The sequence below is a fragment of the Hibiscus syriacus genome, unplaced genomic scaffold (assembly GCF_006381635.1).
Source record: "Hibiscus syriacus cultivar Baekdansim isolate YM2019G1 unplaced genomic scaffold, ASM638163v2 tig00110676_pilon, whole genome shotgun sequence".
NCBI classification, from domain to species: Eukaryota; Viridiplantae; Streptophyta; class Magnoliopsida; order Malvales; family Malvaceae; genus Hibiscus; species Hibiscus syriacus.
Genome location: NW_024062820.1, coordinates 834,750 through 848,413, shown reverse-complemented (window position 1 = coordinate 848,413; position 13,664 = coordinate 834,750). Strand labels below are relative to the sequence as shown.

Here is a 13,664-nt window from a genome sequence, read left to right as displayed (position 1 = left end):
TACCAATTACATTAAAATACCTACCGGTTTTTTTTAAGGTTATTAATAATATAAACGGTAAAAAAAATAGGCGCTACCTATTACATTAAAATACCTACCGATTTTTTTGAAGGTTGTTAATAATGTAAACGGTAAAAAAATAGTGCTACCTATTACATTAAAATACCTACCGTTTTTTTAAGGTTGCTAATAATGTAAACGGTAAAAAAAATACGCGCTACATATTACATTAAACTACCTACCGAATATGTTGAAAGTATCGATTCCATTTAAATAAGTATCGACACTTTTGGAATTTAAAAGAAAAGCAGTAATAGCGCCTATAAAGTATCGATACTTTATAAAAATGTATCGATACTTTACAATATAATATGTAAAAATATGACAAAACTAATTTCATTATGACAAAACTGGTAAATAGTTACATAATATGTTGAAAGTATCGATACTTTATAAAAATGTATCGATACTTTACAATATAACATGTAAAAATATTATAAAACCAATTTCATTATGACAAAACCGGTAAAGAGCTACATGATATGTTGAAAGTATCGATACTTTATAAAAATGTATCGATACTTTACAATATAACAGGTAAAAATATGACAAAACCTGTTTTATTATGACAAAACCGGTAAAGAGCTACATGATATGTTGAAAGTATCGATATTTTATAAAAATGTATCTATACTTTACAATATAATAGGTAAAAGTATGAAAAAATCAGTTTCATTATGACAAAACCGGTAAAGAGCTACCTGATATGTTGAAAGTATCGATATTTTTTTATAAAAATGTATCGATACTTTACAATATAACATGTAAAAATATGACAAAACCATTTTCATTATGACAAAACCGGTAAAGAACTACCTGATATGTTGAAAGTATAGATACTTTTTGTACATGTATCGATACTTTATTGAAAATTATGTAATTTATGTTTCAAAATTTTTTAATAGTGCTTCATGTTTTCCACCTACAATATTAATTTAATAATTTCATTTACACAAAAAATTATTTAATTGTTTAGATATTTATAAAATATTATTTAGAATTTAAATTTAATAATTTTAACCAAAGATAATAATAAATATGTAATATCTATGTTTATTATTTTAATTTAATAATAATATATACCGTAACATAAAAATAAATCATTAGATGCGTATAATTACTAAATTAATATCTTAAAACTCACTCAAAAGATAACCTTAAATTAATGTTTTCCATAGTAAAATAAGTATGGACACTTACATATATGTATAGATACTTATCGATAATCAAAGTTTACCGGTTATCAAATTTTTTAATAATTTTTCATGTTTTCTACTTAAAACATTATTAGTCTGTCAACATAATAGGTAACGTTAAACCGAATTTATTAAATATCTTTTAATGTATCCGAAAACGCCGTATATTAATCATATATTCGAGGAAGGAAATTCTCTTGCAGAATCATTGTCCTCATAAATGAGGATAACACTTCTCCACCTGAATTCTTCAACAATGGTAGCAATGCCTTTGGCTTGAGAGGACTCGTCTTCACCAATTCGAATCCAGTAAGGATGCTGGGAGAAGGAGAGTGATGGTGCAGCTGCAAAGAGGGAAATAATTGGGATCTTGACCCTTGATCCAAGCCCTGCTAAAATCTTCACTCCACCTGAACTTTCTGCAACGATAAGGGCATCCAATTCGGCACTTTGCAGGAGAGACAAGGCTGCCATTCAATAGTGAATCTTTGAGGACCCCTTCATAAAAAGGAGAAAATCTTCCTTATCAAAAACCAAAACAGTACCTTGGGATAAAACAAGGAAAGGATCACCGTGGGAATCTCTGGTATGCACAACTAATTTGAACCGATAATGATTGTTTCGAAGGTAAAGATCGGATAGAGCCATTGAAATGCAGCTATCAACTATTTTTCCCATCCAGGATTGCGTATCAACAATGAACCCAACATGAACTTTCCTTTATACGGTGCCGTTACCATTGGCTGACGATGGCTGAAGGTTAAGCAAAGTTATAACAAAAACCAAAGTCCACTTGAAATCCATGATTCCCAAAACCAGTTTCCTAAAACCTTAGTTAATTATTGAACCAAAGAAGAAGAAGAGGAAAAGCTTAGTTAATTTTATTTTTCGTTAACGACAAATTTGAACAACTGGTACATAGATTAAAGTTGACAAAGGAATATATCGTTATCTTAAAATTCTCCATAGATTCAAATATCGATGAACTATATATGCTTAAAGAGGACCTAATTTGCAGGTGAAAACATGTGAGACACTGAATATATTAACTTGGATCGAAATGAAAGGGACTTTGGGACATATTTTAACCATTATTTTAACCAATGGATGTCTCTCACGTGCGCTGGAATCGACATAAAAAGCTCATCTGGATCCAAGATAAAACGCTTTAGTTCATATCAGATGCAAGTTCAATATAATTTACTTTCATGTCCGAATCAAACTGTGAGATCCTTATTTTGAGACAAGGGCGTCATAATGGATGCAGGATACGTGAAACATTCAACATGGATAGACCTATTGCTTCAACCAACCTAAGCTACCACTAATAATATCAGTGATTGATTGAAGGAGGCCTTCGAATCTTAGTAGCTTGCTCGAAGCCATAAGCTATCTCGATCAGGGTTGGCTCCGAGCCCTTTAATCCACCGAAACAAAGGCCGAACGGCACCCCATCGCTTCCATATCCGGCCGGCACAATAATACCCGGGTGTTGACCCGTTGCAAGCATTGGCGAAGCTAATGAAAATGGTGATAACAAGGCGTCCAGCTTGTTTTCCTTCATTAATTTCTTGAAACCGTATCTAGACATCTTTGCTAATTTTAGTATGGCAGCCTTCTCTTTTTTGCCTATGCCATTGGTTGCTTCTGCATCAAGGAAATACTCTTGACCATATTCCTTGGTTTTTTCCTGCATTGTTCCCAAAACCCAAACATCAAATATTTTCGTATGCTCGAATGGTCCGACGATCATATCCATTCAATATGCAACTCGAAATACTCACCAGTTTTGCAAATTTGTTGTTGAAAGCAATGAGATCTCTCAAGGATCGTACCGGAGATGCCACAAGTTCTTTTAGGTAAGAATTTATGGCCAATTTGAACTCGGCTGTCATTGCGAGATTTTCATAGTCTGTGTCGGTGTTATATGCACCCAAATACTTGGATGCATTAACGTTTTCAACCAAAACTGCACCTCTTTTCCTTAAAATGGTGAAATGGCGCTCGAAAGCTTTAGCATAAACAGGTCCATTGCCAAAATTGAAGAATTCATTCCTGAATAAGCCCAATCTTTTACCTCTGAGACCATCCATCTTCAGAAATTGCTTGTAGCCGCCTCGTGGAATGTACTTTGATGCTTCAACTGTTGCATTATCATTAGAATCTGAGCCTGCAATGGCATCCAGGACGTACACGGCATCGGTCACTGTTCTACACATGGGCCTGTTTCAATTCAACACAACATGAGACAGTTTCATTACAGCTAACGTTTTCTTGATCGACATAATTAATAAGCACATTACCCGACGGTGTCCTGTCTGGGAGTGATGGGGATGACTCCGGCTCGGCTGGTGAGACCAACGGTGGGTTTGATGCCGACAACGGCGTTATTGTTAGATGGACAGAGGATCGAGCCATCGGTCTCGGTCCCGAGTGTTACTGCTGCCAGATTCGAGGCTACTGCTATGGCTGATCCACTACTTGACCCGCATGGATCTTGTGAAATATTGTAAGGATTCTGAATGACAAAGAAAAGAGTGTTATAAGTTATAACCATTCATTTGTATGAAAAGAAAGTTGGACTTTTATTTTATACCTCACCTTTCCTTGTCCAGTCCGAGCACACCAGCCACTGGGTGCAGAATAGCCTCTGAAGTGAGCCCACTCACTCAAGCTAGCCTTTCCGAGAATTATAGCCCCGGCTTTCCTCAGTTTCGATACGACGCCTGCATCTCGAGGAACAACGGATCTTAGCAGCGCAAGCGAACCGGCAGTAGTGTTCATTCTATCCTTGGTTGCGATGTTGTCCTTGAGAAGAACAGGGATTCCATGCAGGACACCTAATGACCCTGCTGCTTTAGCCTTTCGTTCCCGGTCGGCCTTATCGGCTTGAGACCGAGCGTCGGGGTTAACCTCGACGACCGCTTTGAGGAGCGGGTTGAGTCTATGGATCTCCCCGATGTAAAACTCAACGAGTTGCCTTGAGGTGAGTTGTTTTCTCCGGAAAGCGAGTTGGAGATCCTGCACAGTTGCTTCTTTGATTGAGAATGATGACACATGGGGTTGAAGAAACAGAAACATAAATGCTAAAAACAGTGGAAAGCTTAGCGGAGATGATTTCGTAGACGCCATTGAATCAGAGTTTCTCGAGTTAATGGAAGCTGGCACAAGTATAAATTGGAATATTGGATTTTTATAATAATTGAAATGACAAAAACCAAGAAATCCACTCAAATGGGAGCAGAAGCTTGGTGGGAGACCCTGGAAAGTCATTGTTCATAGACTCATCATAAGTCCATATACTTTATCAAATTTTTGTATTAGTCCCTATATTATGTGTAAGCTATATATTTAGTTTCTAAGTTTTTTTATTCCACATACCTTTTCAATTTTAAAATTTTAGTCCTTAACTGAACAATATCCCTTGTATTAATAAGGATGACAATTTAACTCAAAATAGACGGGTTTTGACCCCATAAGATCAATTTTAAAAAAAAAATCGGGTTCGGATCGAATTGTATATAAGATGAGATTGGGTTGGGTTCGGGTGGAGGGTGAAAACCTCCGACTCGACCCGAGGGTAATAGAGTAAATTTTCATATAAATTTATGGATAATTGCTATAATATCCCCTCTATCTAATTTTTTATTAGGTCCTTATTTTATGTTGGATCGGGTCGGCTTTATATTCCAATAAATGAGGTTCGGACATAGTATATATATTTTTCAGGTCAGACTGGGTTTGAGTGGAGGGTATATATTTTTCAAATCAGGTCAGGTTCAGATAGAATGTGTATATTTTTCGGATCAGGTTCAAATAGAAGGTATAATTTATCATAATACAAATACTAATGTAGACTTGACTTGTATAATTTCATAATCTCATTTTTCCCTTTTGGTATAACTGTTTGATCATAGTATCAATTAGGGATGACAGTTTAACTCGAATTTATTAAGTTGCAATCTTATTTGACTTGATAGTATTGATTTTCTTAAAATTAAATTTAAGTCAGATTAAGTTTTGCAAAAGGGTGAAGATGAATTGGGTCGAGTTTAGGTTTAAGAAAAAAAATTAACTTGACTAGATTTGGACTGATAGTATAATTTTCTTATATATATTTAGATATAATTATTATAATATTACTCTCTATAACTTTTTTTAATTAAGTCCCTATTTGTCAAATAAAATTAAGATTTTTTTTATATTCATTTCGGGTCATATGCACATTTTTATCTTAAACTTTGAATCAAATTTTGATTCAAATAAAACCTCTCTAAACTTGGATCAAATCAAATTCCGATGAAAGGTATGTTTCTCGAATCGACTCGGATTAATTGAAAACCCGATCCATCGCCATCCTTAGTATCAATCACCATTACCTCTGTCATCGAACTTACTTAATGAATCATGGATGCTCTGCAACTGCAACTGCAACTGCAATCTTCTTCAGTCTATTTATTTTCTAAAATCCATTCCACAATGAAAGCTGACGTTGCCTTCTAAACAATATTATGCATTTTTTCTGCATAATTTGTCTAAGCAAGTAATGAAAGATGACATGTGAATTTGTGTTACTGGGTACAATTTTTTTTATATTGGGACTATTTATGAATTATAGCAACTTTCATAAATTTATGAATAACCTAATTATTTTTGAAACACTATGTTTTTAAAGTTAACAACTTTCATATAGCCCACTAAACGGACCGAGCGTTCAGCAAACGATTCACGAATCGTTCAGCGGGAAGTTCGTTTGTATTTGTTTGTTTATTAAACGAATGAATATTAACAAGATTCTCTGTTCGTTTAATTAAATGAATGAACACAAACAAATGACTCGTTCGTTCATTTACGTCCGTGAACGTTCGATAATTTGTTCATTTACGTTCGTGAATGTTCGATAATTTGTTCATTTATATTCGTTATTCCATTCGTTTATGTTCGTTTACGTTTGATAATTCATTCATTTATGTTCGGTAATCCATACATTTATGTTCGTTTACGTTTGATAATTCATGTTCGTTCATTTGTTAGGCTAAAATTAAACGAAGGAATATAAATGTATCATCGTTTGTGTTCATTCAGTTTGATTACGGGCCTAGTTTGATAGATTCATGCGCTAATCTCTTTACCTTGAGGTCGTGAGATCAAGTCTCACGGAGGGCATTTCATAATTCGAAGGTCTTCTACGGAAGCTGCTCTCAACCTGGTGTTGGGGGCAGTCTACTATCTTACCTCCCCCTTATCCCATTACATATGGGAACAAGGGACATCCATTTATGCGCTAATCTCTTTAAATTGAGAAGGAAAAACTACAATTAAAAAGAAAATGATAAATTGAGTTAAAAATACTATATAAAAAAATACTTTTGAGGTTTTTTAGTGTTCTGCCGTTACCAATAAGATAAAATGTTTGAAAAATACATCATTTTGAATTTAAAAATTCAAAGACTAAACTGAATGAAATTGTTAAATTGAGGATTAAAGATTACTTTATTCTCTTTCGTCTACAATGGCTGGGTGGGTGGGACCAGTTTAAGGAGAGGTAATTTGTTGGCCACTCATCATGCTAAAATATCATGGTCATTTCTCAACTACTTTATTTAAAAACGTGGGAAGATGCAATAATACACTTTTTCTTTTCTTTCTTTATTTTTAATGATTTCTTTTTGAAAATCAATACCCTGAAAATTTAAGGAAAAGTGGGAATATTAATCTGAATGCTTTTATTTCATACTTTTCATAAATCAAATATATTTATTTGATTTGTTTTGACACTTTTACAATATATAAAATTGGAATTCAACTAAAAGTATGTTCTATTTTCTTTTGAAAGTATCGGGTTTAAGTAGTTACGTTTGTAGAGTGTATATACATTATCAATGAATAAAAAAAAGAGAAAATAATTTCAGTGACCGAAAATGTCTTATAATATACGATTTTAACCAACTTTTTTTGGATTTGCGAAAATGACCAACAAATTCGCAACGCAAACTCTAATTTCGCAACACAGGTTCCAAAATCGCAACGCGAATAGGTAAATCGCAACGCTAATTACCGATATAGGTAAACAGTACTATCGCAAAGCGAATAGGAAAATCGCAACGCGATTTTCAAATTCGCAACGCTAATTACAGACATAGGTTAACACTACTATCGTAACGCGATTTTTAAATTCGCAACGTTATTTTCACAAATTGAATTCGCCAATTTCGCAACTTAATTACCGACATAGGTAAACACAGTAGAAAAATCCAAACAAAAATCCGAATTCATCAATTTGAAAACTGAGTTGCAAATTTGACAAATTCGTGTTGTGAAATGTAAAATCTCGCCTCTTAAAGAAAAAATCATTTCGACAGTTCGTTTGTTTGGTTAAAGTTAAACGAACGAACGAACATGAACATACCCTCGATCGTGTTTGTTCAATTCATTTACCAAATTCGCAAGTCAGTTTTCAAATTGTCGAATTCGGATTTTTTTACCGGATTTTTTCTACCGTTTTATCTATATCGGTAATTGAGTTGCGAAATTGACGAATTCAATTTGTGAAAATAACGTTGTGAATTTAAAAATCGCGTTGCGATAGTAGTGTTTACCTATATCGGTAATTAGCGTTGCGATTTTCCTATTCGCGTTGCGATAGTACTGTTTACCTATATCGGTAATTCGTGTTGCGATTTTGGAACCTGTGTTGCGAAATTGGAGTTCGCGTTGCGATAGTATTGTTTACTTATATCGGTAATTAGCGTTGCGAATTTGGAAATCGCATTGCGATTTTACTATTCGCGTTGCGATTTTGGAACCTGTGTTGCGAAATTGGAGTTCACATTGCGAATTTGAGATCGCGTTGCGAATTTGTTGGTCATTTTTGCAAATCCAAAAAAAGTTGGTTAAAATCGTATATTATAAGGCATTTTCGGTCACTGAAGTTATTTTCTCTAAAAAAAATCTATGAATAAATACCATCTGATAATCCCCATGACTATAAAAGGGTAAATTGTACAGACTATCTCTTATATTTCGGTCCGTCCGATTTTGGTCATCGGTCTAAAAAAAGTAATTTTGATACCTTATGTTATCAATCCGTTTGATTTTATTCCTTCAGCTGCTAACTGCCGTTAACCCGTTAACAGAAGTCTGCGTTGGTAATTAAAAGGTAAAAAATAATCGACGTGTTTTCTTCTAGTTCAGTGGTCAATTAGAATCATCTCCTAAGATCTACATATTTCCACCATTTATCAAGATGTTATCGTATAAGTATTGGAACACAAGATACTAAGTATTCAAAGACTCTCCTTTCTACCTGCATCCCATAGTTGATTTGAATTTAAACCTTCTTTTTTTCTTCCTGTTTTGAATTCACTACTTGTACTGTAACATCAATGGAGTTCTTGTTGTTTGACATGATTAAGGAGTGTAAGACTAAAGTGTGTGTATATAAGTGTTCACACATATAATTATAACTATGCACCTTAATCTTGATTCAGTAGCCATTGCTCTTAAATGCTTATTCAAAGAAAGCAGTAGCCCACCAGGGAAGATATATTCCTTTATAAAGCCTGCTGTTTGCTGGGCTTCTGTGGCAAGCTCCTCTGGAGTTGTTATGAACTGAAAAAGGAAACACAGAGAGAACCGATGATAGGAACGTTGAAGTTACAATTAAAGCTAATACAAATGCAAAAATTCTGTTTTCCAGTATTTTAACGTTACCTGAAGAACGAAAAGCCCATCTTCTTTCAATAATTGTTCACAGCATCGGTAAAACTCATCAATATATGCTTCATCAACATGTTCTACCATCTCTCTAAACAATTTAATGGCAAATATTAGAACCATTTGTCTTATAATTACTAATTTAATATGAATTGAATACATTGTTAGGAGGAACAAACCCGAATTCCAAACATGGACATAAAAATACAAAAAAGGAATACATATATGAATCGACAAGGGAATATGTAACTTACACAGATATGATCCTGTCATATTGGTTTGTCTTAGGTAACCGGCGATAGTCACAAAGGAGTAATTTGATGTTTCCTGATGATAAAAACCTGTTAACTACAAGAAAAAACAGCAATTAACAGAGTTATTTGCTGACCAAAGCCAAATTTAGAACTGAATACCTGAAGTCCAGCTTCTTTCACTTATTCTTCTGCATATTTCAGTTGCAGCTCTGATAGAGTGATGTCGAGGACTACGTGCCACTTCTCTATTCTTGTCTGTATGCATTAGGAAATGACACAATCGGATAAATGATAATGGCCAAAGGAAATGAAGAATGAGGATTACACCATTATGAGTTCTTACTTTTTCAATTAGAGAACTTGTTTTTCGTCTCTGTGCAAATTCCAAATGCTCTTCTCTGGTCTATAAAGTCATTTAATATTAGTGTAACACGAAGAAGAATCCTTCGTTCATGTATTTTTCAGGAAAAACAGAAGCATAAAAGTTGGGATCCTGACCTTAAAAATTCCAGAAGAGTATTGCATAGTTTCACCTAAGTATAGAGTGAAAAGTTCATCACCCTGCAAACACAATTTGCAAGGAATTGGATTAAGAAGTGGATATTGTATAATGAATATCCTTATACATTAAAACGCTAAAATACCCATTGAAAGTAATTCTAACATCTTGAAATTAGAATCATGACAACTTACCTGATCATAATGACGAGAAATGTTCCTGCGAGCCTGTGTAACACTATTTCCCCTCAACACATGCTTTAGGAAATACTTTGCGGATGATACACTCGCTGTGAACAGTACAGGCGACAACCAAGTCCTGCAACCAATTCATTTTCAAAGCTTAACAAACCGGAATTATTTATATTAACCCAGATTCTTCTTCAAGCTATAACAAAACCTTCTTTTATTCGATCCTGAGGCATTTATATTGGCAACAAGTATCTGCAAAGTTATCAGTGATGATTCTGATAAGTTTTCAGTACCTAAATTGCATTGTGTTTGTAGGAGCAGATCCCAATAAACTTTTTCTTAACAGGAAAAGATTAAGAAGACCTTTGTCTTTATCAAGAAAAGAAAAATCCCCATTGATGTATGCATCTGCTAGGCCTAGATCAGCTTCTTTCATAATCTGAGGGAAAACACATGCAATACTGATCAGCAGTGGTGAGTCAGTGACAAAAAATTTTGTACCTTCCTTTACCAATATTCAAATTGTAGCAAAAAACATGAAATAGGGGTAAGTAATGTCAAGTGTTACCCTCCAGTAAAACCGAGGATTGTGCACTTTCAGAACTGTTTTAAGAGGACATTTTTCCATGTTTCCTTTGAAAGTGAAAATTCTAATTCCTTCCTCTAAGAAACTGGTGAATGCCCCACACAGTAAAATCATGTCAAATTCTAGGAGAAAACCATGCAGTGAAATAAAAAAATGGTAAAACAATTGAATGATTACGTCTAAGAACTCACATTATGCAGCCCATTGACGCATACCGTTGAAACAATTTAGCTACAAAGAGGCGTGCCATTGTTTCCATGAAAGAAGGTGACATATGCTTTGGACTGTACATAACAGAAGAATGCTTTCCCAAGATATCATATGCAGCATCAATACCAGCCTGATAAGAAAAGATCCATAACAGAAACAATTTCTTATAGTATTACTGAATTTGTAAGTTCATTGCAGAGTAAATAAAAGGCATTTACCTTACTGAAATGAAAATGAATAGTTAGAATTGGAAATAAGCAGAAATTAGTTGACATGATGTGTTTACCTTATAAGGCCAATACTAATAAAAGCAAAATACAAAGAAAAATACTTCACTGACAGTCTACATGATCTAGAAGAGTACCGACAGAGCCAGTTTCTTCCGCTGATCGATTACTTTTCCCCAAAATGGATTAATCTCATTAAATTATGGCCCAAAATGCCGAGTAATAAAAAGTAATATAGTCATCTAATTTCATTTAGGAAAAATCTCACCACAGAACCAGATTCCTTTCTTCCCCTGAATCTGACCAAGCTCAATTGAACCTTTTGATGCAGCAACAGAGGGAATGGCACTGCTAATCGACCACTTAAGCAAGGTATTTTTTGGGGTATGGTCCGGATTTATAGTCACAAAAAATGGCTGATGTGATTTCCCAACATTCTGAAGAAATGTAAACAAGAACCAGTCAGAGTGACTCAAGTTATAACTCGATAAAAAACCAAGTATTTTATTAATTCTGATGATATAATGGTATCTTCAAAGACTGAACTGTTTCTAACAATCATATGTCTAAGATCGAACTGTTTCTAACAATCATATGTCTAAGATCTAGTTTACTCAGAGAACTTAACACATACCTGTAGCGAATCCAGCCAGTCTGGTAAGCATGCTTTGTTTTCTCTACTATTTAGAAAATTCACTGCACTCCAAGCTGATTTGTTCTTAGGCATTAAACTACTGTCATTGTGAAGTAATATATCATTTAAGCTTTAGAAAGTACATCAAATCAATGTTTATTAATTCCAAAGAGAGGCTCTCACATCTAGATTTGATAGCCATTATTATATGATTAATGTTCTACTGTAAAAGAAAGTATATTGAAAATGATACAAAGGGAGAAAAATCAGATATAATGGCATCTACATCATGACTCATGAGAAGCATCAAGAAAACAATGGGGACTTCCAAATAAAAGGGAGTATAAATTGTAGTACCTAGAAGCATATTGGAATGCATCTAATACTCTCATTTCTTCAAATGTTGTGTTTCCCAACATTCTTAGGGCTTTGGGAGCAGCAACAGCCATTATGCATCCATTGTATGTTTCTTGGAAACCATCTCCACAGACCAAAGTGGTACCTGTTAATTCATTTATACAATCATCCTTGGAACTTGCAACAAAATGGTGATCAAAGAAAAGAATAAGTCATATTTTCCATTAAATGAGGGATGGATTTCACTTTCCCTGAAATTTTCCTTATTACAAAATTAGTACAGAAACATGACAAGGCCAGTACTCACCATTATCAGCAGGCAAAACAGACAGAACTTGACAGCCAAGTTTAAATAGGCAACCCCTACTCTTCAGCACATCTCTGACCTGATTTTATTGAATTGGAATATACTTCTAATTAGTTCCCACTTTACTACATCTATAATATGAAAATATAAGAAACTAGAAATACGCACCCTTCTAACAAAATATGAGTGCCTTATGATAGTCAACCATTGCGGCTGCGCAAATAGCTGCAGATGGATGTGAAAAGGAAAACCAACAAACAAAATAATGGTGATAGCCTTAGGTAAAGCTTGCATGAATTATACAATGACCAAGTATATTATGTTTTGGCAATCAATCAAACACCTAGTATAAATGACGAGTGCGAAAGAATGAAAGAACGAAGAAGGCTGAAAAACTCATAACATCTTCTCTGGAGCCGGAGCACATTGAACCACATATGGGAGCCAGTAGAATTTCAATATTTTCATTGATTAATTCCTATATTTGGTATGAATATATATAAGTTCTTCAGCAGCTCATCAGGTAAGTGTTCTGAAAATTTTCAGAGTAACCCCTTGACTTTATAAACTGTCCCAAGGTTTCGTTACGATCAATGTCTGGGTTCTTCTCAAGCGATTCAAGATAGCTGCAACACAAGAAATCTTAAGAATGAAATTTTAAGGTTTGGCTGAAAGAAATCTTAAATCATGAATGCGGGACTGGGAACCTGTCGACATCATTCCCAAACTTGATAATCTCTCTGAGGTATTGCCAATTGAAAGGATTCAAGAGTTTCTTCTTTTAAAAGTAATTTGAAAAACCATAATGGGTGCGGCATTCATAGCCATTGCCTTTGTCATGGCTTATGGAGAATGAAACATCAGATGTCTGTACATCAACTCCAAGGCTATCAAACATCTCCCACAATGGTGCAAACTTGCCTATCAAGTTATCCACAGGTTTATACTTTGTTTTCTTATACAAAAGCATAAAATTTGTCAAGTCTATTAATTAGAATCCATACATTTGCTTCCATCATCTTAAGTTAAAGGAGCGAAAAACTCTTAATAAAGAATCAAAATGATCAATTAAACCTTTAATGAAAAGCAAAGCTAAAAAGCCTTACTGGATTGAGAAACAAGAAGCCAAGGTCTAAATCAACGGCATCGAAGTTGAGAGTCTTGGCATGGCCACCTAATTGTTCCTCTTTCTTGTAAACCACCACATCTACACCGGCTTCGGCCAGAACATAGGCCAAAACCAGCCCTCTGAACCCACCTCCGATTATCGCCACCGCCATCGTCACCACCAACACTCTATCGTAATGTCACGCTTGAATTTACGTTGAAAAAAAAAGCCTAGACTAAAATCATCATTTTCATGATCCTAATCTGATCTAGATCGAGTTCGGAAGATTAGAATATCACACAAAATCATCGAAGTAACT

General features: G+C 34.5%; 3 protein-coding genes across 3 annotated transcripts; all 3 read right to left on the bottom strand.

Moving 5' to 3' along the window:
• Positions 1–1,427: 1,427 nt before the first annotated feature.
• LOC120137775 (glutamate receptor 1.4-like) lies at positions 1,428–1,971 on the bottom strand. The gene is made up of 2 exons (XM_039153446.1): positions 1,802–1,971; positions 1,428–1,723 (listed from the first exon to the last, which is right to left on the bottom strand). Exons 1-2 carry the CDS (start codon positions 1,932–1,934, stop codon positions 1,428–1,430), a joined length of 429 nt encoding a protein of 142 aa, XP_039009377.1. The 5' UTR covers positions 1,935–1,971.
• Positions 1,972–2,327: 356 nt separating this feature from the next.
• Positions 2,328–4,487, bottom strand: LOC120137835 (probable amidase At4g34880). The gene is made up of 4 exons (XM_039153487.1): positions 3,858–4,487; positions 3,560–3,774; positions 3,041–3,479; positions 2,328–2,946 (listed from the first exon to the last, which is right to left on the bottom strand). The coding sequence occupies exons 1-4, from the start codon at positions 4,386–4,388 to the stop codon at positions 2,590–2,592; spliced, it is 1,542 nt and encodes a 513-aa protein (XP_039009418.1). The 5' UTR covers positions 4,389–4,487; the 3' UTR covers positions 2,328–2,589.
• On the bottom strand, positions 4,487–13,517 carry LOC120137774. The gene is made up of 19 exons (XM_039153445.1): positions 13,344–13,517; positions 13,039–13,192; positions 12,826–12,863; positions 12,406–12,462; positions 12,238–12,316; positions 11,931–12,075; positions 11,574–11,703; positions 11,216–11,376; positions 10,931–10,934; positions 10,718–10,842; positions 10,485–10,587; positions 10,210–10,355; positions 9,920–10,043; positions 9,725–9,787; positions 9,386–9,629; positions 9,227–9,320; positions 8,970–9,063; positions 8,731–8,867; positions 4,487–4,517 (listed from the first exon to the last, which is right to left on the bottom strand). The coding sequence occupies exons 1-19, from the start codon at positions 13,515–13,517 to the stop codon at positions 4,487–4,489; spliced, it is 2,103 nt and encodes a 700-aa protein (XP_039009376.1).
• Positions 13,518–13,664: the final 147 nt, after the last annotated feature.

Coding starts and splice junctions, on each gene's coding strand:
- LOC120137774 (XM_039153445.1), bottom strand. CDS start 13,517: ATGGCGGTGGCGATAATCGGAGGTGGGTTCAGAGGGCTGGTTTTGGCC. Junction 11,704..11,930: donor GCATTCCAATATGCTTCTAG/GTACTACAATTT, acceptor TACTTTCTAAAG/CTTAAATGATATATTACTTC. Junction 8,868..8,969: donor ATGGGCTTTTCGTTCTTCAG/GTAACGTTAAAA, acceptor TTCCTTTTTCAG/TTCATAACAACTCCAGAGGA.
- LOC120137775 (XM_039153446.1), bottom strand. CDS start 1,934: ATGGGAAAAATAGTTGATAGCTGCATTTCAATGGCTCTATCCGATCTT. Junction 1,724..1,801: donor TTTCCTTGTTTTATCCCAAG/GTACTGTTTTGG, acceptor ATTGAATGGCAG/CCTTGTCTCTCCTGCAAAGT.
- LOC120137835 (XM_039153487.1), bottom strand. CDS start 4,388: ATGGCGTCTACGAAATCATCTCCGCTAAGCTTTCCACTGTTTTTAGCA. Junction 3,775..3,857: donor CTCGGACTGGACAAGGAAAG/GTGAGGTATAAA, acceptor TTTGTCATTCAG/AATCCTTACAATATTTCACA. Junction 3,480..3,559: donor CCCAGACAGGACACCGTCGG/GTAATGTGCTTA, acceptor GAATTGAAACAG/GCCCATGTGTAGAACAGTGA.